At 34.5% G+C, this 24,457-nt stretch overlaps 1 protein-coding gene across 1 annotated transcript in view; it reads left to right on the top strand.

Annotated features, from left to right (window-relative positions):
• Positions 1 to 24,457, top strand: part of HDX (highly divergent homeobox) — a gene marked incomplete at its 3' end in the record, with an annotated part of 247,893 nt that overhangs the window by 161,896 nt on the left and 61,540 nt on the right. Inside the window, exon 5 of the mRNA XM_080795710.1 lies at positions 15,638 to 15,784. Within this exon, the coding sequence (XP_080651836.1) occupies positions 15,638 to 15,784 (147 nt within the window). The remainder of the gene's footprint in view (positions 1 to 15,637; positions 15,785 to 24,457) is intronic.

Here is a 24,457-nt window from a genome sequence, read left to right as displayed (position 1 = left end):
AATGCCAAGATGGAGGAATTCATCCCAAAAGAAAGAACAAGAAAAGGTCACGGCAAGAATTCTAATCAAAGTAGACATAAGTAGCATGCCTGATTGAGAATTTGAAGCAATAATCATAAGGATACTGACTGGGCTAGGGAAAAGTACAGAATACATCAGGAAGGCCCTTACTACAGAGCTAAAACAGTTTAAAAAGTCAGAAGTGAACATACAATAACTGAGATTGGAAACTGACTAGATGTAACAATTGCAAGGATGGAAGAAGCAAAGGAATATGGAAAATAATAAAGCTGAACAAAATAGAGAAAGAGTTATGGATCACAAGACTAGACTTAGAGAACTCAAAATAACATCCTCATTACAGGAATCCCAGAAAAAAAAGCAAGTGAAAAGGGTCAAGAAGATTTACTTAAGGAAATAATAGCTGAAAACTTCCCTAATCTGGGGAAGGAAACAGACATCCAAATATAGGAGACACAGAGAACTCCCATTGAAATCATCAAAAGCAGGCCAACATCAAGATATACTGTAACTAAATTTTCAAAATTTGCTAGAACTGATACATGAATTCAGGAAAGCCACAGGTACAGTATCAACAAACAGAAAACTTTTGCATTTCTATACACCAATAATGAAGCAGCAGAAAGGAAACAAAGGAGTCAATTCCATTTTCAAGTGCATCAAAACCATAAGATACTTAGGAATAAACCTAACCCAAGTGGTGAAATATCTGCACTCTGAAAAAATTAAAACACTTATGAAAGAAATTGAAGAGGACACAAAGAAATAAAAAGATATCCCATGTTTATGGATTGGAAGAATAAATACTGTTAAAATATCTATAGTATCCAAAGCAATCTACACATTTAGTGCAATCCCTATTGAAATCCCACCAGCATTTTTTATAGAGCGAGAACAAACAATCCTAAACATTTTATGTAACCACAAAAGTCCCTGAATAGCCAAAGCAACCCTGAAGAAGAAAAGCAACATTGAAAGCATCACAGTCCCAGACTTCAGGTTATATTACAAAGCTGTATTGGTCAAGAGTATGTAGTAACCACACAAAAATGAACACATAGATAATAGAAGAGAATAGAAAACCCGGAAATGGACCCACAACTCTATGGTCAACTAATCTTTGACAAAGGAAAGAATATCCAATAAAAAAGACAGTATCTTCAACACATGATGTTTGGAAAACTGGACCCACTTTCTTACACCATTCAGAAAAATAAATTCAAAATGAATGAAAGATCCAAATGCAAAACAAGAAACCATCAAAATCATAGGTGAAAACACAGGCAGTAATCTCTTTGACAGTGGCTGTGGCAACTTCTTTCTAGGCATATCAAAGAATGAAATCTTGCCATTTGCAATGACATGGATGGAGCTAGAGCATATTATGATAAGCAAAGTATGTCAGTGAGAGAAAGACAAGTACTATATGATTTCACTCATGTGGAATTTAAGTAACAAAACAGATGAACAAAGGGGGAAAAAAAGAGATGCAAACCATGAGACAGACTCTTAAGTATAGAGAAGAAGCTGAGGATTAATGGAGGGCAGATGGGCCACTGGATGGGTTAAATAGGTGATGGATATTATGGAGTGCACTTGTTGTGATGAGCCCTTGGCATTGTATGTGGGTGATGAGCCACTAAATTCTACACCTGAAACTAATATTTCATTGTATGTTAACTGGAATTTAAATAAAAACTTAAGTGATATTTATACTATAACTAGTCATGCACAAGAAAGGCTATTAAGTTACAATATTGGAATCTTAAATTAACTACTTAAAAGTTTCTTTGTATAAAATATATTTCATCTAGTCCAAAGTAAAACTGAATATGAATTATTGCCTTAATGATATATTTATTTTTCCAATTTTATTGAGATATGATTAGCATATAACATTGCATTATTCCAAGGTGTACAACATAATGGTTTGATATATATGTGTATATTGTGAAATTATTACCACAGTAAGTTTAGTTAACATTAATCACAAATTAATGTGCTGGGAAAAATAGAATTAGTTTTTACACTTGACCGGTAGTAATGATTTTAAGTCTATTGAACCACATTCTTTAGAACAAGATGCATGTGTGAATAAAAATTGGGATGGTTGATGCTTCTGGGGACAGAATACAGTATTAACAAAACAATACAGCAACAACAGGTAAATGTAGCCAAACATATTATCTTGGTGACTTTTAAAATATTTATTCCTTATTACTGAAATTATTAGTGAAAACTTCAAAAAATGCACATTAATATAAAATAACAATGGACTGAACATTAGATTTTACTCAGTATTACCGATGGGATACAATAAACATTAAGTACATTCTTTTGGAGATGTCTTGTGATGTGTACTGGATCTAGATTTCTCTAGCTATGATTTATGTTTTCATGAAATCAGATTTCAAAATTCACGTGAGATATTATGAAATCATCTAGGAATAGTCTTTTCTTTGGGTGACTTAATTTCAGTCATCCACAAACAGTTATGTTATTTCTAAACATTTGCTAGGGTAAGTCTACTCTCCCAAAATGTTTTTTCCTTGTGTTGTTGGTGGCATCACTTTATAGGTAGATTAGGAATGGCCAGAATTGAGAAGAACACTGTGCTTTTACTTCATGTATATCACTTTTAAACTTAATATATTGTTCAAATTTTCAAAATGATCATGACTTAATTTGGTTATTGAAAACTGTTTTAGGAATTATTTTTATTTTTTTAAGATAACGTTTCTATGTAATTTGAGTGCACTTTGTAATTTGTGTTTTTAAGTATCCATGTTCTTTTGCCATAATAGTCAAAGTGCCAAGACTTAGAACTAAATCTTTTTGCTAATCCACATTGCTTAGCAGGTTCCAGTGTTTCCAAACATGGATCAAAGCTCATTTAAAGACAATATTTTCCTATTTTCAATAACAAATGCATATGTTAAATTAATCTGGATTTTGAATCTTTTGTGCTACTTTTCAGAGTAGCTCTGTTCTTAGTTCCTTCACAATGGTTAGGTTAGGGACATCCTGACTGGTAAGGCTGGCTTTTCCCTAAATTAGGTCTTAATCTTTGTAAAATGCTTATGGACTTGTGTTTTATTTTGTTTTAACCATTTTCAAAACCTCAGCATTTATTAATAAACCCATAATTTATTTGTAAATGACATAGTTTTAATGAAACCAAAATGGGTCTAATTTGGGGCAATTTAATGATCTTAACTATCTTAATGCTGTCATTTAAAGGTATGAGTGCTGAAGTGGGGGTTGCAGAATACCTGTTATGTAGATATTTTATTGTCTTGTGTCTTACATGCTGTAAATCAAATGCCTTAATTTTATGATTGTATTTGTTTTATACTTATTACAGAACGTTTCCTATCCTCAGATAAGAGTACTGTCTTAAAAGTCATACCTTCTGATAAATCTTTTGGGGTTTAATTCAATATTCAAGTACAATTCTCAATTCTCATTTTTAGATCTATATCACACCTTACTTCAGTAAGATAGAAGTATTTTTATAAGAGACTGTAAGGATAAATTAGTACCTGTACAATGAAAAGAGATTAAAGAAAAGAATTTAAAAGGCAAAAGTTTTCTGAGGTTTTGAATTCTTTACAGAATCCTTGGCCACAAAATTAGTTTTAGTGGCAGTTAAATGTGAACTTATAAATAGTACTGCTATATACTTATGTACCACATAGCAACTAGATAACCAATAATGTTAATTGGCTGACAAAAGATCCTTTCTAGTGGAAGGTTTACCACTGATTTCTCTCCTCATATAAAATTATGCAAAAAGTTTTTTTTTTATTCAGTATGTCTTAAAATTGTATATTAAATGTGGATATGCATATTTCTATGTATGATGCCAAAAATTTTACTTAACATTGAAAAATGTGATAACACTTTCTGCTGTGGGATTAAGATTGTAAGAGATATGTAAGGAAATATCATGTAATCAGTGCTGATTTGTTAATATGCTTACTTCCTTTGTCTCTAATTCTGTGATATCTTATTCTATGTTATGGCTCCTGTTTTATTTGATATGAACATTCTAATACATCTACACCCTCATTCTATTGTATCACCTTTCAAATTACATTTTGGTGTCAGCTTTCAATTCTGATTTATTTTTTAAACTAAATTCTTCCTAAATTTACCAATTTCTAAATAAGTAATGGAGAAATACAGCCAAGTGTATAAGAACTGTAGGAAGTTAGCAGTAGAAATGGGCAACTGACCATATTGTAGAAGAAGCCTACAGCAGTTTGACTTTCAGTCCAGACTTTCCTTCATGGTATTGAGCCCCAATATTTAATTTAGTCAACATACAAGGTTCTTCAGGGAGCAGAGTAGCTGGCAGTACTAAATGTGAATCTGAGCAGCCATCACTGGGAATGTCAGAGAAGCTTTTAATGGAGCTATGTATATATTTTTCTGAATAGTAACATGATGATACTGACAAGGTAGAAAATCAGACCTTTTTCTCATATTATCAGCTATCATCCAAGTGACATCTGTGTTTCATGGTGCTTGTGGCTCAAATATGTATTTTCAAAAAGCTACATTCTCTCTCTTGAATATATGCAAGTATATGATTTATATAAGAAAAAAATAATAGGCAGGATTAGATGCCCTTCGCAAAGAAGCTGGAGCAAATTCCAAGCATTCCCAGCTACTGCAGTTCTTTCTAAACTACCAGGTTATTCTGTCAGGTATATGAGATTTTTATGAATTAGTCTCCCCCAAAGAGCACTTTGTACTTTCTTCCTGTTTAGGATAGAAGTGGGTGGGTGTGTGGGGAAGTAGGTGTCAGAGGAAGACTAACATCTGTTGGGTCCCTCTATGAGCATGATTTGATTCATGTGGGTTTTTCTTTTAATCCTTTTTTTTCCATTTTATTTTATTTCTTTTCAGTGTTCCAGCATTCTTTGTTTATGCACCACACCCAGTGCTCCATGCAATACATGCCCTCCATAATACCCCACCACCAGGCTCACCCAACCACTCACCCCCTCCCCTCCAAAACCCTCAGCTTGTTTCTCAGAGTCCACACTCTCTCACGGTTTGTCTCCCCATCCAATTTCCCCCAACTCACTTCTCCTCTCTATCTCCCAATGCCCGCCGTGTTATTCCTTATGGTCCATAAGTAAGTGAAACCATATAATTGACTCTCTCTGCTTGACTTATTTCACTTAGCATAATCTCTTCCAGTCCCATCCATGTTGATACAAAAGTTGGCTATTCATCCTTTCTGATGGAGGCATAATACTCCATAGTGTATATGGACCACATCTTCTTTATCCATTCATCTGTTGAAGGGCATTTTGGTTCTTTCCACAATTTGGCGACCGTGACCATTGCTGCTATGAACATTGGGGTACAGATGGCCCTTCTTTTCACTACATCTGTATCTTTGGGGTAAATACCCAGTAGTGCAATTGCAGGGTCATAGGGAAGCTCTATTTTTAATTTCTTGAGGAATCTCCACACTGTTCCCCAAAGTGGCTGCACCAACTTGCATTCCCACCAACAGTGGAAGAGGGTTCCCCTTTCTCCACATTCTCTCCAACACTTGTTGTTTCTTGTCTTGTTAATTTTGTCCATTCTAACTGGTGTAAGGTGGTATCTCAATGTGGTTTTAATTTGAATCTCCCTGATGGCTAATGATGATGAACATTTTTTCATGTGTCTGTTAGCCATTTGTATGTCTTCATTGGAGAAGTGTCTGTTCATGTCTTCTGCCCATTTGTTGACATGATAATCTGTTTTGTGTGGGTGTTGAGTTTGAGGAGTTCTTTATAGATCTTAGATATCGCCCTTTGTCTGTAGTGTCATTTGAGAATATCTTTTTTTTTAAGATTTTATTTATTTATTTGCCAGACAGAGATCACAATAGGCAGAGAGGCAGACAGAGAAGGAGGTGGGGAGGCAGGCTCCCTGCTGAGCAGAGAGCCTGATGCGGGGCTCTATCCCAGGACCCTGAGACCATGACCTGAGCTGAAGGCAGAGGCATACCCACTGAGCCACCCAGGTACCCCCATTTGCAAATACCTTCTCCCATTCCGTGGGTTGCCTCTTTGTTTTGTTGACTGTTTCCTTTTAAGCCGTTAAACAATCTTTTTTTTTTTCTTTTAAAAATCTTATGAGATAGCTGGTATCATGCTCATTTTCAGATAAGGAAACTGAGTCTCAGAGATGAAGTCATTTGCCCAAAACTAGGAAGAGACAGAGTTAAGATTAAAATTCAGGACCTCTTTTTTTATTCACCTATTTTGCACTAAGGAAGGTTGTAGCTTGCTGTATGTCACCAGTCCTAAGCCTCTACCTACCATATGCTAATCATAATCAGAACTTCCATTGCTTCTGGATTTTAATTGTTGTTGCTGGAGAATAGAATTTTTTTAAAAGAGTTTATTTATTTATTTAACAGACAGAGATCACAAGTAGGCAGAGAGGCAGGCAGAGAGAGAGGAGAAAGCAGGCTCTCCACGGAGCAGAGAGCCTGATGCGGGGCTCGATCCCAGGACCCTGGGATCATGGCCCGAGCTGAAGGCAGAGGCTTTAACCCACTGAGCCACCCAGGCGCCCCAGAGAATAGAATTTTTGCATACACATTGAAGTAATGTGCCTCATTATGTGAGATTTATTTATTTATTTTTGTTGGTTTGGTGGTTGTTGTTGTTGTTATTTTTTTAGCAAGTTTGCTCTTGTACATGGAGGCTTACCAGCAGTTCCTTTATTTTGTATTGAGACTGCTTCCTTCTAAGTTTAGCAAAAACACTTATTTAATTCTTTCCAAAGATGATTCAATGTCTTTAGCGAATTCCTTAACAAGTTAACTACATCCAATGTTTTTAAGCCTAGCTATATTGATTTGGGATTTATCTTCACTTCTGCTTATAAGTAGATAGAAGTTTTCTATTTCTGCACAATATTTTTATATGACATTCCTGTAGCAGAAGATTGTGATTGGGACTGCATGTGACAAGTAAAAGATTAGCTGGGCAATGTCAGTTTAAACTCTAGAATTGACTGTTAATCTTTTTTTTTTTTAATGAAACCAAAATGACAGTAAATTTTCACATATGGTGGCTTTAGAAGGATGTTGGATCAGGAATTCAGATGACAATATTCCTGGGACTAAAGATTAAAGATACCCCATGCTTGGACAACTATAGTGTAAAACTGAAGGAAGTCCATCTCAAAAGTAAGTATAAGTGGCATTGGGTTTATAAAGAGATTATATTAGTGAGAGATCTCCAGAGAACCAGAAACAATAGAATGTATGTATACTTCCAGAAAGAGATTTATTATAAAAAATTGGTCCACATAATAATGGTGGCTGAAAAGTCCAAATATCTGCAGTCAGCAAGCTAAAGAGCCAGGAGTGCCCAAGTGTTGTTCTGGTCCAGGTCTAAATGACAAAACAAGGGTAGTCAATAGTGCAAGATCCATTCCAAAAGGCAGCAGGCTCCAGACCCAAGAAAAGCCAATGTTTCAGTCCCAGTCCAAAGGCCAGAAAAGACCAACATTCTAGCTCATGACTCAGACAGACCAAGTACCCTCTTACTTAGCCCATTTTTTCTATCCAGGTCTTTAGTTTATTGTATGAAGCTCATCCATCTTGGAAAGGGCAATTTGCTTAATTCAATCTACTTATTCAAATGTTAATCTTATCCAGAAACACCTCACAGACACACCCAGAATAATGTCTGACTGAATTTCTCGCCAGCCTGTGACCCAGTCAAATTGACCCAAAAAGTTAATCATCACAGTAATGTATCTCAGAAATTCAAGGACTAGAAATTATCAGAATGTAAACAATAAATCCCTTATCTGAAAAGGAATATATATATATATATATGTGTGTGTGTGTGTGTGTATTTATATATGTGTGTGTGTGTATATATATACACATATATATACACATACATGTATATATATGTGTATATATATGTATATATATGTGTGTATATATATATACACACACACACATATATAAATAATATAAAGAACTCTTACAACTAAACAACAGCAAGAAATAACCTAATTTAAAAATGAGCAAAGGACTTGAATATAAATTTGCCAAAGAAAATATGTAAATGGCTAACAAGTATATAAAAAGATGCCAATACCACTAGTCATCAAAAAATGCAAATCAAAACCACAATGAAATATCACCACAGAACTGATTAGTATGGTTATTATTTAAAAAAAAAAAACAGAAATTAACAAGTGTTGGTGAACATGTGGAGAATTTAGAACACTTATGCACTATTGATGGGTATATAAAATGATGCAGCTGCTATGAAAAACAGTATGATGATTCTTCAAAACATTAAAATAGAATTACCATGTAACCCAGCAACTCCATTTCTAGATTTATACCCCAAAGAATTCAAAGGAGGGACCCAAACAGATATCTGTATACCAATGCTGATAGCAACATTATTCACAATAATCAAAATGTGGAAGCAACCCAAATGTCCATCAACAGATACACTGGTTTGAAAAATGTGCTATATACATAAAATTGAATATTTATTCCTGAAAGGGAAAAAATTTGACACATGCTATATTAAGGATGAACCTTGAGGACATTATGCTAAGTGAAATAAGTAGTTACAAAAAGACAAATACTGTATTACTCCACTTATATGAGCTTCTAGAGTAGTCAAATTCATAGAAACAGAAAATAAAATGGTGTTTTCCAGTGGCTAAAGAAAGAGGAAAATGGGAATTTGTTATTTAATGGGAATAAAAATATTCTGGAGATTGGTTGCACAATGATATGAATATACTTACTAATGAACTGTACACTTAAAAGTAATTAAAATGGTACAAGTTACATTATGTGTATTTTACCATGATTTGGAAAAAATGTCAAATTAAATTTTCAGCAACAGTTACAAAAGAAGACTCTTTTAAGGACATGATATTTAGCCTCTTACAAATAAGCAAACACTTTCACTAAGGGTGGAGAATGTGTCAATTAATTACTAAATTGAATGGAATCAGATCTATAGAGCATAAGATTTTCTGAAAGTCATATACCTAATTTAAAAGGTAGTGCATTGTTAATCATGGATAATGTATTCAATGTGATATGCAAAAATGATATCTAACATGTTTAGCACAGAGGTCTATGAACTTTAAAATAAACAGTAAAGAAGAAAGAAAAGTATGATCCATTAAATAAGTATTTCTTAGAAAAATAAATACATAAGTCTAGTAAGCATATAAAAATAAGTGTTCTTAAAGACATACAAATCAAAACAATAAGATGCCATTTTCATGAAACTGGCAAAAAATTATAAAATTGGACAATATCTGTCACTTACAAAGATATAGGACTATAAGGACTATCATATATTTCAGCCCTTGTCCAAGGGCAATTTGGCTAGATTTATAAAAATTTAAATGCACATATTCTTTGGCCTGCTAATCCTAATTTGTGGTATAAGACCTACCTAGATGGACTTAGAGGGTATTGTGCTAAGTGAAATAAATCAGATGGAAAGATATATACCGTATGATTTCACTCCTATGTGGAATCTAAAATACAAACTAAAAGCAGAATCAGATCTATAAATACAGAGAACAAACTGATGGTCAGAGGAAGAGGGGTAGGGGATGGGCAAAGTGGGTGAAAGGGAGTGGGAGATACAGGCTTTCAGTTATGGAATGTGTAAGTCATGGGAATAAAAGGATAGGAAATACATTCAATGATACTGTAATAGCATTACATGGTGACAGATGGTAGCTACTCTTGCAGTGAGCATAGCATAATGTGTGGAGAAGTTGAATCACAATGTTGTACACCTGAAACTAATGTAACACTGTGTCTCAAATATATTCAAATAAGGGGTGCCTGGGTGGCTCAGTCAGTTAAGTGTCTGCCTTTGGCTCAGGTCATGGTCCCAGGTTCCTGGGATTGAGCCTCATATCGGGCTCTCTGCTTAGCAGCGAGCCTGCTTCTCCTGCCCCTCTGTTTGCTGCTGTCTACTTCTGTGTCTCTCTATCAAATAAATTTAAAAAATCCTTAAAAAATTACAAGACCTGATGTTAAAGTGCCATATTACATGCATTTTGACATCTGAGGAAACCCAAGAGAGTCCCAAAGGATGGCCAACCACAAGTTCCCCTTCTCATCCTGTTTGTGCAGATAAAGTACCATATTCAAATAACTAAATTTATCTCAGGGACCAAGCAGAATGCCTGATTATTTCTGAATGGAAGCCTTCAGTTCAAAGAGGCCAGTCACATCTCCTGTGGGAAATGGGGTTTCACCACTCTCAGAGGTTACAGTACAGCCTTTGCTTGTTCATTCTGTTCCCAAATGGAATATCTGCGTGTCCCTGTGTGGCATATAGTGTTCTCCTCTTCCAGGCTATGAGTATACCTAACCAATACACTACTGTTGATTTTATCTGTCTGGTGTTGGGAGGTTTGGGTTGGCTATCCCCATCTAGGGCAGGAGTCCCTTCTTCACCAGTGGGAAGAAGTGGAGGTGGTAAAAACACAAAGCTAGGAATTTCCCATAATATATAAATTGCAAATATAAAGTAAGATCTATGTACAAGAATGTCCATTTAAGCATTGTTTGTACTAGCAATAACCTGAAAACCACCTTAAGTTCCATCATTAGACAATTCTAAATTGTTGAGTGCCCATTATCTATCTATCTCTCTCTCTCTCTCTCTCTCTCTCTATATATATATATATATATATATATATATATAAATACACACACACACACACACACACACACACACACACATATCTCACATCTTCTTTACCTATTCATCTATCAGTGGACACTAGGGTTGCTTCCATAATTTGACCATTGTAAATAATGATGTAATTAAAATAAGGATGCATATATTTTTTTGGGGTAATGTTTCTGTATTCCTTAGGTAAATACCCAGTAGTGGAATTAGTGGATAATTCTATGTTTAATCTTTTGAAAACCTCCATACGGTTTTCCACATTGGCTACAACAGTTTGCATTCCTACCAACAGTGCGTGAGTGTTCCTTTTTTCCCATATCCTCAACACTGTTTTTTTTTGTGTTATTTTAGCCATTTTGACAGGTATGAGGTGATATCTCATTGTTTTTTAAAGATTTATTTGTCTGTTTTAGAAAGAGCAGAGGGGCAGACAGAAGGAGAGGGAGAGAAGCAGACTCCCTGCTGAGTAGAGAGCCTGACACAGGGCTCAATCCCACAACCCTGAGACCTGAGGCAAAATCAAGAGTAGGGTGATTATTTTTAACTTTACGGGGAACCTCCGTACTCTTTTCTTGAGTGGCTGCACCAGCTTGCATTCCCACCAACAGTGTGAGACAGTTCCCCTTTCTCCCCATCCTCATCAACACCTGTTGTTTCTTTTGTTGTTAATTTTAGCCTTTCCGACAGGGTGCGAGGGGATGTTTCATTGTAGTTTTGATTTGCGCTTCCCTGATGATGAGTGATATTGAGCATTATATATTATCATATGTCCACTAGCCATCTGTATGTCTACTTTGGAGAAAAATCTGTTCATGTCCTGTGCCCATTTTTTTAAGTGGATTATTTGAGGTTTTTCTGGTGTTAAGCTGTATAAGTTCTTTATATATTCTAGATACTAGCCCTTTATTGGATATGTCATTTGCAAATATCTTTTCCCATTCAGTAGGTTGTCTTTTAGTTGTGTTGCTTATTTATTTTTTTTTTTTGCGGTCCAGAAGCTTTTTATTTTGATGTAGTCCATGGAACACAATTTAGCAGCTAAAAAGACTGACGTAGTGTATCTGTATGTGATGGTATAGAAATATCTCTAAGATAAACTTAAGTAAAAAAAAATTAAGTTTATAGTAGCATCCCTTTTTTTGTAAGTGTATATGTATTTCTATTTTGTAAAGTTACTCTGGAAATTACTGACAGTAGTTGCCTTTGGTGTTTAGATTAGGAATTTATAAATAAGGAGGAGGGACTGTAGCTCATTTTACACCTTTCTGAGAGTTTGGCTAATTTTTATCAAATGCATTATTAACTCATTTTTACATTGAAAATAAAAGTAAAAAGGTATGATCTCCATTACTAATGAAGCCTTTGTCAAGTGGAAAGATTAACAGAATTTCACAAAATAATTTTGAAATCTCAACAGCACAAGCTAGTGTCTGGACTTATCATTGAAATAAGACCAAATAGTGCACAGCATATGGAACACTGAAGGAGTAAACTGAGGGAAGTGTCAGTTGGATTAGAAATTTTTAATGTTTCTCATTTCAAAGGGGTTGCTTCTGAGTACAAATAGTTTAGTTCTGCAATTAAGTATGACACATACTTAAAACAGGAAACTGTGCTCCTCAATATCACAGTTTTGTCATCTAGTTCTGTTTTTGAAAGAAAAGCAAATAACCAAATTCCTAGAAATGTTACTGAGACTGGTAAAGAAGCCAGAAAGTTTCTGTTTATTGTGTTATAATATAATCCATGTAAAAGCAGCATAGTTATATGGTCACTAGGGCCAAGCCTGAGCTTTCACCAAGATTGTCAAGGAATGTACCTGGAATGTTACTATTTTCACAAAATCAACAAAGGAATTGTTTAATATTTCTAACTTACTGAGCCAGTGGTTTAGGCTGTAGGTTTCTTTGTAAAGTGAAAGTGGCCTTAGAGCCCAATTGAAAACAAAACTGATTTTAACATCAGAGCAGAATGTACTTTATCCTTTCTGTCTACCTTTTTATCCTTCTCTAAATCAATATTTACAGTTTTAATGCTATATTATTGTTGTTACCTTATTTCTTAGTTAAAATATGCTCTTAAGAACTTTAAAAATAACAGCTCTTCCCCCATAAGCTTCTACTTAATAGGCACTGTCATAAAAGGTCCTAAAAAAAAAAAAAAGGCTCTTTCAGTATTGCTAATGTTGAGACCCCAGCACACTTCTAACAAATCAAATCAGATTTTATTTAGTTCAATTTAAGGGATGAATCAGCCTTGGGTGTCTTCTAAATGAATTACAAATTAAATGACTGAGTATGTTCAGTGTTCTGTTCATTATTCCTTCCATTCTGACAATAATATAGGCTGGCTTGCACTGGAGCATTTGTTGCAATGGAATATATGAGAACACTTACACTGGCTGTTATGGTGGATTATTTGAATCTACATAGAACCTGATGAGTGTTTATTTTGCTTTCTGTTTTATTTTGAGAATTTCAGCTACAAAAATTACTGTACAATCAATATAGAATGAGAGCCTAATGAGATATTTATGTAAATAACTCTGGGTGCCTGGGTGGCTCAGTTGGTTAAGTATCTTCCTTCTGCTCTGGTCATGATCCCAGAGTCCTGGGATCGAGTCCCAAATTGGGCTTCCTGCTCAGCAGGACATCTGCTTCTCCCTCTGCTCCTCACCCCACTCTGGTGCTCTCTCTCTCACTCAAATAAATAAAATCTTTAAAAAGAGTAAAATAAATAAATAACTTGAAGCTTATTCCACTTGATTAAAAAAAACTTGGGTGTCATGTTTTACTTCATTTATTAGGGACATATAATTATTTCAGTACTAGTTCTTATAACACATGTTGCTTATCAGGTTTTTTAAGTAGAGGAAGAAAAGATTCATCTGATAAGGAACTTGATTATTAACATACACACAGAACAACTCTTATATTTTTTATGAATAGACACATTACTTATGTAATCTAAATTCACTCTTTTGGTGGTAAACCATGAATTTATATATTGCTTTCCTTCCTGATGTTTAAAGCTCTCTTTCAAAAGGTTGTAGCTTTGAACAATTTTTTGAAGATATTATTTATCAGAGAGCAAGCACAAGCAGGGGAGTGACAGTCTAAGGGAGAAGCAGGCTTCCTGCTGAGCAAGGAGACCGATGTGGGACTCAATCCCAGGACCCTGGGATCAGGACCTGAACCGAAGGCAGACACTTAACTGAGTCACCCAGGCGTCCCAAGATTGTAGCTTTAAAAGAAATTTGCACTTGTTGGTTAGTATTATATCAGTTTTAGCTATGATAACTCTTTTAAGTCCTATTTTATACATTGTATAGATTATTTTCCATTGTTATTCAAATCCAATTTAAGAGAGGGTTCCATTTTAAATTTCAGTTAGAAAGGGAACGTTGAAATCATGTTGTTGGGCGTCTGGTGACTCAGTGTGTTAAGCATCTTCCTTCAGCTAAGTCATGATCTCAGGGTCCTGGGATCTAGCCCCACCTTGGTCTCCCTGCTCACTGGGGAGTCTGCTTCTCCCTCCCCCTGCTTCTGCTCTCTCTCTCTCAAATAAATAAATAAACTCTAAAAAAATGAAAGAAAGAAATCAGTATATGTCTACAAAGTATTTGAGGTGTAGCCTAAAAGGAGGGCAGCAACAGAACTTCATACCTCATTCCATGATTTGCAACATTTCTCCTCAACTCAATCTCACTGGTTTTCTCTCTATCACTCTCTTGCTCTCTCATTATTCTCTCATCACAAAAACATGCATACACATACAGGATATATACATAGGATATATATTTTTAATTAAAATTTATTTTCAGGTTGTATTTACTACCCTTTGAGATAATTGGAGACATCATAGGGATGAAGGTACTAGGAAAAAAATCAGATTTCTATTTCTAGCTCTGCCATGAACATTCTGTGCCCTATTGAATGAGTCCTCTGACCTTGATTTTCTGACTCCCTATTGGAAAACTAGAAGTCATTATTCTATCATGCTTCTTCTGATTTACTTCCTAGGGGTGCCTCCAGGATTTATTGAATTAAAAAAATATGAATGACCATAGTTTATTGGACTAAAAAAATCTAAGAAAAAAAAGATAGGGTTATTATTAAACTTTCTGAAGCCATACTCTGATTTTTAAGTCTACATTATCTTCTTACACTTTTTATTTACACTTTTAATTATAACATTTGTACAAGACATATGTATGACAAACTAGATTAATTTATCTAAAAACAACACAGTGATGTGATCCTTTTATTTTAAAAATGTATGTAGTGTGAATGTGAATATGTGTATCATAGAAAAAAAAGCTTGAAAAATACACATTATAATGTTAACAAGTGCTATTTCCCAAAATTGTGGATGATTTAAATTCTTTTTTTTTTAATTTATCTGTATTTTCTGCAATGGCAATGCATTATTTAAGTGATTGCGACAATTTAAAATAAATACTACTTAATTTCTAACAGTTAAACATTCTTTACTCATTTTACTCTAGCACACTTTCATGTTATAGAAATAAATATCATGGACAGGCCCATTTCAAAATGGGGGAACACATATTAAAAACTGTGAAATCAGAGGTGCCTGGGTGTCACAGCTAGTTAAGCTTCCAATTACTGGTTTCAGCTCAGGTTGTGATCTTAGGGTCCTAAGGCTCTATGCTGAGCATGGAGCCTGCTTAAGAATCTCTCTCCCTCTCCTTCTACTCCTCCCCCCACCACTCCCTCTCTTCCAAATAAATCAATTCAAAAAACTGTGAAATTAATTTAGCTACTGTTACATGTTGAAAGTAACCTAAAAAATATCACCCAGATGGTCCTTTCTATAAAATTCTTTCCTTTATTACTCTAATTATTTTAAATCTGTTTTAACAGCTACAAGATCGCACTCAGTTCAGTGACCGAGACTTAGCCACTCTTAAGAAGTACTGGGACAATGGAATGACCAGCCTTGGTTCTGTTTGTAGAGAGAAAATTGAAGCAGTTGCAACTGAATTAAATGTTGACTGTGAAATAGTTCGGGTAAGACATTTTCAATAATTTTCATGCCGTGGTTGAAGACTGTCATAAATTAAAGCTTTGAAAAAATTGCACAAGGTACTGTAAACAAGAACATCAATAAAGTGAAAAAGATAATCCACAGAATAGAAGGAAATATGTTCAAATCACATATCTGATAAGGAACTTCTATTCAGGGTATATAAATATTAACTGTTACATCTTAATAATAAAAAGACAAATAATGAAATTAAAAATGGGCAAAGAATTTGAATGCACATTTATCCAAAGGAGATATATAAATGGTCAATAAATACACAAAAATGTTCATCATTTATAATTATGAAAATCAGAACCACAATGAGATACCACTTAATAGCCAATGTGATGTCTCTAATAAAAAAGACAGATGATAACAAGTGTTGACCAGGATGTGGATAAATTGGAACCATTATACACTTCTGGTGGAAATATAAAATGTTTTAACCACATTGGAAAATAATCCTCAAAATTTTTAACATAAAGTTATCATAGACCCAGCAATTACACTCTAAGTTATATACCCAAAAGAAATGAAATGTATGTATACTCAAAAACTTACACATGCTTGTTTGTTTTGTTTCTTAAATTCCATATATGAGCGAAATCACATGGTATTTCTCATTCTCTGACTTATTTCACTTAGCATAATACTCCGCAGCTCCATTGACATCACTGCAAATGGTAAGATTTCATTCTTTTCTATGACTGAGTAATAATCCGTTCATCAGTCAATGGACACTTGGCCTAGTTTCATAATTTAGCTATTATTGATAATGCTGTTATGAACATTGGCCTGCATCTATCCCTTTGAATTAGTATTTTTGTATTCTTCAGGTAAATACATAGTAATGCAACAGCTGGGTCATAGGGTAGTTCTATTTTTAACTTTTTGAGGAACCTCCATATTGTTTTCCATAGTGGCTGTACCAGTTTGCATTCCATAAACAGCGCAAGAAGGTTCTCCTCTCTCCACATGCTTGCCAACACCTGTTGTTTTTTATGTTGTTAATTTTAGCCATTTTAACAGGTGTGAGGTGATAGCTCATTGTAGTTTTGGTATTTCCCTGATGATCAGTGATGGTGAGCATCTTTTCATGTGCCTGTGGGCCATCTGAGTGTCTTCTTTTGAAATGGTCTTCTGACCATTTTTGATTGGATTATTCATTTGGGGGTGTCGAATTTGATAAATTCTTTGTAGATTTTGGATACTAAGCCTTCATCAGATATCATCATCAGATATATACCCATTTGCCAATATCTTCTCCTATTCCTTAGGTTGACTTTTAGTTTTGTTGATTGTTTCCTTCACTGTGCAGAAGCTTTTTATTTTGATGAAACAAATGAACACAGGGAAAGGAGAGAGAAAAAGAAACCAAGAAACAGATTCTTAACTATAGAAAATAAACTAATAGTTTCAAGGGAGGTGATTGGGGGGATGGCTTAAATAGGTGCTGGGGATTAAGGAGTACACTTGTGATGAGCATCAGGTTGTATGTAAGTGTTGAATCACTAAATTGTACACCTGAAAGTAATATTACACTGTATGCTATCGAACTGGAATAAAAAAAACTTTAAAATACTTTATATATGAATGTTCATAACAGCATTGTTCATAATAATCAAAGTGGGAAAGAAAAAAAGTGTCTATCAAGTGAATGCATGAACAAAATGTTATATATGCATATAAATATAAACCTAGACTTTCATCATCTTGTGTAATTTTGTCATAATACAAATGACTTATAGATGATAGATAGATAGATTATGATTTGATTTTAAAATAGGCAAAGGAACTGAATAGACATTTTTCCAAAGAAGACATACAAATGGCCAACAAATATATGAAAAGGTATGCAACATCATTAATCATCAGGGAAATGCAAATCAAAAGAATAATGAGATATCACCTCACACCTACTAGGATGACTATTAGCAATTAAATACAAGATAACAACTGTTGGAGAGGATGTGGTAAAATGGGAACCCTTAAACACTATTGATGGGAGTGTAAATTGGTGCAGTCAGTGTGGAAAACTGTATTGAAGTTCCAAAAAAAAAAATCTAAAAATAGAACTGCCATGTGATTCATCAATCCCACCTCTGGATATATACCCAAAGAAGTTTAAGTCACTATCTCAAAAAGATACCTTCATTCCCATATTCACTGAAACATTATTCACAATATCCAATATGGAAACAACCTAATGCCCATCAAGAGATGAAAGGATAAAGAAAATGGAGAATATACATACAATGGAATATCATTCAGCCTTAAAAGCCTTGCAACAACATGGATGAAACTGGAGGTTATTATGCTAAGGGAAATAAACCAGACACAGAAGGACAAATGCTATATAATACTACTGATTTTTAATTCGTAGAAATGGAGAGTAGAATAGGGATGAGGGTAGGGGGAAATGGGGAGGAATTAGTCAAAGCATACAACGTTTCAGTTAAACAAGATGAATAAATTCTAGAGATCTACTGCATAGCATGTTGTCTATAGTCAAAAATACTATATTGTATACTTAAAAAATTTTCCAAAAGGGTAGATATTATGAAATGTTATCACAAAATAATAATAATAATAATAATAATAAATAACAGTAATAACTAAAAAATCAGAGGAAAGTTGGTAATGATGTGCAGGTTTATGACATAGATTATGGGGATGGTTTCATGGGTGTATAGTTATCTTCAAACCCATCAGGTTGTATACATTAATTATGTACAGCTTTTTATGCAAACAAAGATAAAACTACCTTCAATCAATAGGATCTAATGGACATTAATAGAGCACACAACCAAACAACAGTAGTATACACATTTCTTTTAAGTGCCCAGGGAACACCTATCAAGTTAAAATGCATCCTGGACCACTAAACAAACATCAATAAATTGAAAAAATGAAATCATACAGCATATGTTTCTGACCATAGTTGAACCAAAGTACAAGTTAATAATAGAAAGATAACAAGAAGATCTCCAAATGCTTGGGAGTTACACAACACATCTCTAAATAATCAATGGTCAAAGAGGAAATCTAAAGGGAAATTAAAAAATATGTATCTGAGGTTTAGTTTCTGCTCTTGCATGTAAGAAGCTTGGAGTTTTACTTTATCTTAACACAAAGAAAAAGCTAAACAATTAATAAATTAACAAATTTTCCTAGATATGCCAGATAAATGAGGTCATAGGGCAAGCCACTGACCCCAGGATTGGAGAGATAAGCAGGTGAATATAGAGAATCACAACTTACTGGAGCAGAAACCTCTGTGGGAATCAGTACTGAGGTTAAAAAACAAAACAAAATATGAAGTATAATTGACAAATTGCTGAAGGCTCAGTGTGGAAAGTCTTAGACTTAAAAACTAAAGGAAGGGTGGTCAGTCATAAAGGGGTCCCCATACTTTTATGAGTTCTACCTCCAGGAGGTCTATCAAGTTCTCACTGTGAATATGGGGGAAGAACCCCTCATCCATGTCAGGCAAGGGCAGGAAAAAAGTGACTACAGATAATCCCCAATTTATGATGGTTTGACTTAAGATTTTCAACTTTACAATGGTGTAAAAGCAATATGTGTTCATTAGAAATCATACTTCAAATTATGAATTTTAGTCTTTTTCCAGGCTAGCAATATGCAGTACAATACTCTCTCGTGTTGCTGGGCGGAAGAGATGAGCCACAACTACCAGTCAAAACACATAACTAGGATAAATGACCAATACACTTACAATCATTCTGTACCATGCAACCATTATATTTTTCACATTAAATATACTATTCAATAAGCTACATGAAATAGTCAACAATTTTTATAAAATAGGCTTTGTGTTAGATTAGTTTGCCCAACTGTAAGCTATCATGTTCTGAGCATTTCTAAATTAGGCTAGATTAAGCTATGATGTTCAATAGCTTAGGTGTATTAAATACATTTTTGACTTATGATATTTTCAAATTATGATGGGTTTATTGGGATGCAAACATACGGTAAGTCAAGGAAAAAGTATATTTTAAAATGTGTTAAAGCATTCTGTTCTTCTTAACAAGGCCTACATTAAAAAAAAAAAAAAAAAAAGAAAAAAACTATTTTACCATAGCCTAACCTACTGGGGATTTCTCAGTGCCTAATCAACCTAGAGGAAGTGAAATAACCAACTGAAGCTTTCTCTAGCTATTCTGCTCCACTTAAAGTTTGTGAATGGTGCTAAAGAGCACTTGTGAAATTCACAGGCCAGGTGCACAGACTAATTATAATAGTGATAGTAATTGTAAGACTGTAGACTACTTCCCCACACCACATTTTACCACTACTAACTAAAGGGCTGTTTATCAGAGTTCCTTTCACCCAGTACATCGTGTCTGACATTTAACAAAAAAGTATAAGGTATACTAAAAGGCAAATCAAAAATACTCCATAGTTTGAAGAGACAGAGCAAGAATCTGAACCAGATTCAGGTATGACAAGGATGTTAGAATTACAGACCAGGAATGTAAAGTAACTATGATTGATAGGCTAGGACTATAGTTTTTAAAAAGCAGAAAACATGTCAGAACAAATAGGTTATGTAATAAGAGAGATGGAAATCCTAATTGAGAAACAAACAGAAATGTTAATGATCAAAAACACTGCAAAAGAAATGAAGATTGACATTGATGAGCTTATTAGTAGATGGCATGTCTGTGAAAAGAATCTCTGTGGTTAGGGATATGTCAAAAGAAACTTCCAAAACCAATAGCAAAAAGATATAAAAGACAGAAATAAAACAGAACAACATATACAAGAACTGTGGAACAATTCAAAAATATATAACATGCATTATGGGGATACCAGAAGAAGAAAATGAAACAATAGAAATATTTGAAGCAATAATGACTGAGAAATCCCTCAAATAAATGTCAGATACCAAATCATAGATCCAGCAAGCTCAGAGAACTTAGCAGGATAAATGTAAAACAAAACAACAACAAGCAAAACCCCACAAAATACACCTAGGTATATCATATTTATACTGCAGGGAACAGAAAAAGAATAAATCTTGAGAGAAGAGAAAGGGAAAAATATCTTACCTATAGAGGAGCAAATTTAAAAATTATGTCTGACATCTCAGAAATCATGCAAAGGAAAGGAGAGTAAAGTAAAATATTTAAAGTTTCGTTAAAAAATACACACCAACCTAGAATTTTCTATTTATGAAATTATCCTTCAAAAGTGAAGGAGATATAAAATTTTTCTCAGGCAAACAAAAATAGTGAGTATTCGTTGCCAGTAGAACTACTTGCAAGAAATCAAAAAAGTTTTCAGAAAGAAATAAAATGATACAGCTCAAAGACTTGAATCTGTATAAAGGAACAGTGTAAGAGAATAGCAAAGGTAAAAAGACACTCCACAGGATGAACATAAAGGATACTACATATTAAAATTCGTGGGATGCAGCTAAAGTAGTGCTGAGAGTGAAATTTGTAGCATTGAGTTATACATTAACAAAAAGAAAAATCTCAAATCAATAATCTAAGCACTCCATCTCAAAAAACCACAAAAAAGGGACCAAGATAAACACAAAGCAAACAGAAGAAAGGAAATAATAAAGTTGTGAGCAAAACTCAATGGAACGGAAAAAAGTACAATTTACATTAGTACACCAAAGGGATACATGCACCACAAAGTTTATAGAAGCATTGTCTACAATAGCCAAATTACAGCGAGAGCCCAAGAGTTCAACAACTAATGAGTGTAAAAGGAAGATGTGGTATATATATCTACAATGGAATATTACTTAGCCATCAAAAGGAATGGAATGAACTCTTGCCTTTGGCAATGACTTGGATGGAGCTAGAGAGTATTATGATAAGTGAAATCAGTCAGTCAGAGAAAGATAAATACTATATGATTTCACTCATATGTGGAATTTCAGAAAAAAAATAGATAAGCATAGGGGAAGGGAAAAAAAGAGAGAAGGAAAGCAAACCATAAAAGACTTTTAAGGATAGAGAACAAACAGGGTTGATGGAGGCAGATGGGTGGGGAGGATGGGCTAAATGGGTGATAGCTATTAAAGAGGGCACTTGGGATGGGAACTGGGATTTATATATAAGTGATGAATCACTAAATTCTACACCTGAAACCAAATTAACCATATGTGTTAACTAATTAGAATTTAAGGTAAAAATTGAATTTAAAAAGACACAAAAGAATATTACTCAGCCGTAAAAAGAGTAAAACTTGCCATTTCCAACAACATAGATGGAGCTAGAGAGTATTATGCTAAGTGAGAGAAGTCAGTCAAAGAAAGACAAATACTGTATGATTTCACTAATATGTGGAATTTAAGAAGCAAAACAAATGAGCTGAGAGAGAGAAAGAAACCAAGAAATGAACTCTTAACTATAGAGAATAAACCCATGGTTACCAGAAGGGAGGCGGGTTGGGGGATGAGCTAACTAGGTGATAGAGATTAAGGAATGCACTTGTAATGAGCACTGGGTATTATATGGGAGTGTTGAATCATTATATTGTACACCTGTAACTAATATTACACTCTATGTAAACTGGGATTTGAATAAAAATTTAAAAACAACCCCAAAAATAAAATAATTAAACATAACTTTAACAAAATAGGTACAAGAACTATAAGAGGAAATCCACAAAACTCTGAAGAAAGAAATGAAATATTTAAGTAAATTGAGAGGTTTTCTATGTACATAGATTGACTCAGTATTATCAGTATGTCACTTCTTCACAACTTGATCCATAGATTTAATGCAAACCCGATAATAATCCCTCAAGTTATTTTGTGGATATTGACAAACTGATTCAAAGTTTATATAAAATGGGAACAATATAGAATAGCCAATGAAATATCAAAAGAGAAAAGTCAGAAGACTGACACTGCCAAACTTCAAAACTTAACATAAGCTACACCAATCAACACAATGTAGTATTGGCAAAAGTATAAAAAAAATAAGTGGTAGAGAAGAATAGAGAGACTAGAAGTAGATGCACATAAATATAGTCAACTTATCTTTGACAAAAGTATGTGGCAAGTGAATGGAAAAATAATTTGTTCTTGAAGTAAAATTGGGTTACAATGTTATATTAGCTTTAGGTGTACAACATATTGACTTATAATTCTATACATTCCTCAGTGATCACCCAGATAAGTGTAGTAATTGATTACACACACACACACCTACATATATGTTATATATAATACACATAAATTTTATTTTATATATATTTTGTTATTTTTTCTACAAACTTATTACTGAAGTAAAATTGACTCTTTACATTTTTAATTTCAAGTTTTTATTTAAATTCTAGTTAACATACATGGTAAAATTCATTTCATGTGTAGAATTTAGTGATTTCTCACTTACATATAACACCCAGTGCTCATCTCAACAAGTGCCCTCCAAGGGGTGCCTGGGTGGCTCAGTGGGTTAAAGCCTCTGCCTTCAGCTCAGGTCATGATCTCAGGGTCTTGGGATTGAGTCCTACATCAGACTCTCTGCTCAGTAGGTAGCCTGCTTCCCCCTCTCTCTTTCTCTCTACCTGCCTCTCTGCCTACTTGTGATCTCTGTCTGTCAAATAAATACACACAGGGCGCCTGGGTGGCTCAGTGGGTTAAAGCCTCTGCCTTCGGCTCAGGTCATGATCCCAGGGTCCTGGGATCGAGCCCCGCATCGGGCTCTCTGCTCAGCAGGGAGCCTGCCTCCTCCTCTCTCTCTCTCTGCCTGCCTCTCTGCCTACTTGTGATCTGTCAAATAAATAAATAAACAAAATCTTTAAAAAAAATAAACACACACACACAAAACAAACAAAAAAACAAAAAAACAAGTGTCCTCCTTAATACCCATTACCCATTTAGCCCATCCTCCATCCACCTCCCTCTGTCAACCCTCAGTTTGTTCTCCATTGTTAAGAGTCTCTTATGGTCTGCTCCTCTCACTCTTAATTTTTCCCCTCCCCTATATTCATCTATTTTGTTTCATAAATTCTATGTATGAGTGAAACCATATGGTATTTTCTTTCACTAACTGACTTATTTTACGTGTAATACTCTCTAGCTCCATCCATGTCATTGCAAATGACAAAATTTCATTCCTTTCCATGGCTGAGTAATATTCCATTGTTATATGTATGTATGTATACACACACACACACACACACAAACACACACACACACACACCATCTTCTTTGTGTTTTGTTTTCTTTTCAGTTTCAGAGGTAGAGTTTTGTGATTCATCACTTGTATATAACACCCAGTGCTCATTACATCAAGTGCCCTCTTTAATGCCCATCACCCAGTCACCCCATCTTCCCACCCACCTTCCCTCCAGCTACCTTCAGTTTGTTCCCTATAGTTAAGGGTCTTTTACGGTTTGTCTCCCTGCCTGATTTTGTCTTATTTACCACATGTTCTTTACTCATCAGTCATTGGAGAATTGGGCTCTATCCATACTGTGACTATTGTTGATAATACTGCTATAAACACCGGAATCCGTGTGTCTCTTTGAATCAGCATTGTTGTATCAAATGGGTAAATTCCTAGTAGTACAGTTGCTGGATCAAAAGAGAGTTCGACTTTTAACTTTTTGAGGACCCCCCATTTTCCAGAGAGACTGCACAAGTTTGTATTCCCCTCAACAGTGTG

Source organism: Martes martes (assembly GCF_963455335.1).
Source record: "Martes martes genome assembly, chromosome: X".
Taxonomy (NCBI): Eukaryota; Metazoa; Chordata; class Mammalia; order Carnivora; family Mustelidae; genus Martes; species Martes martes.
This window is presented reverse-complemented; position numbering and strand designations above follow the sequence as displayed.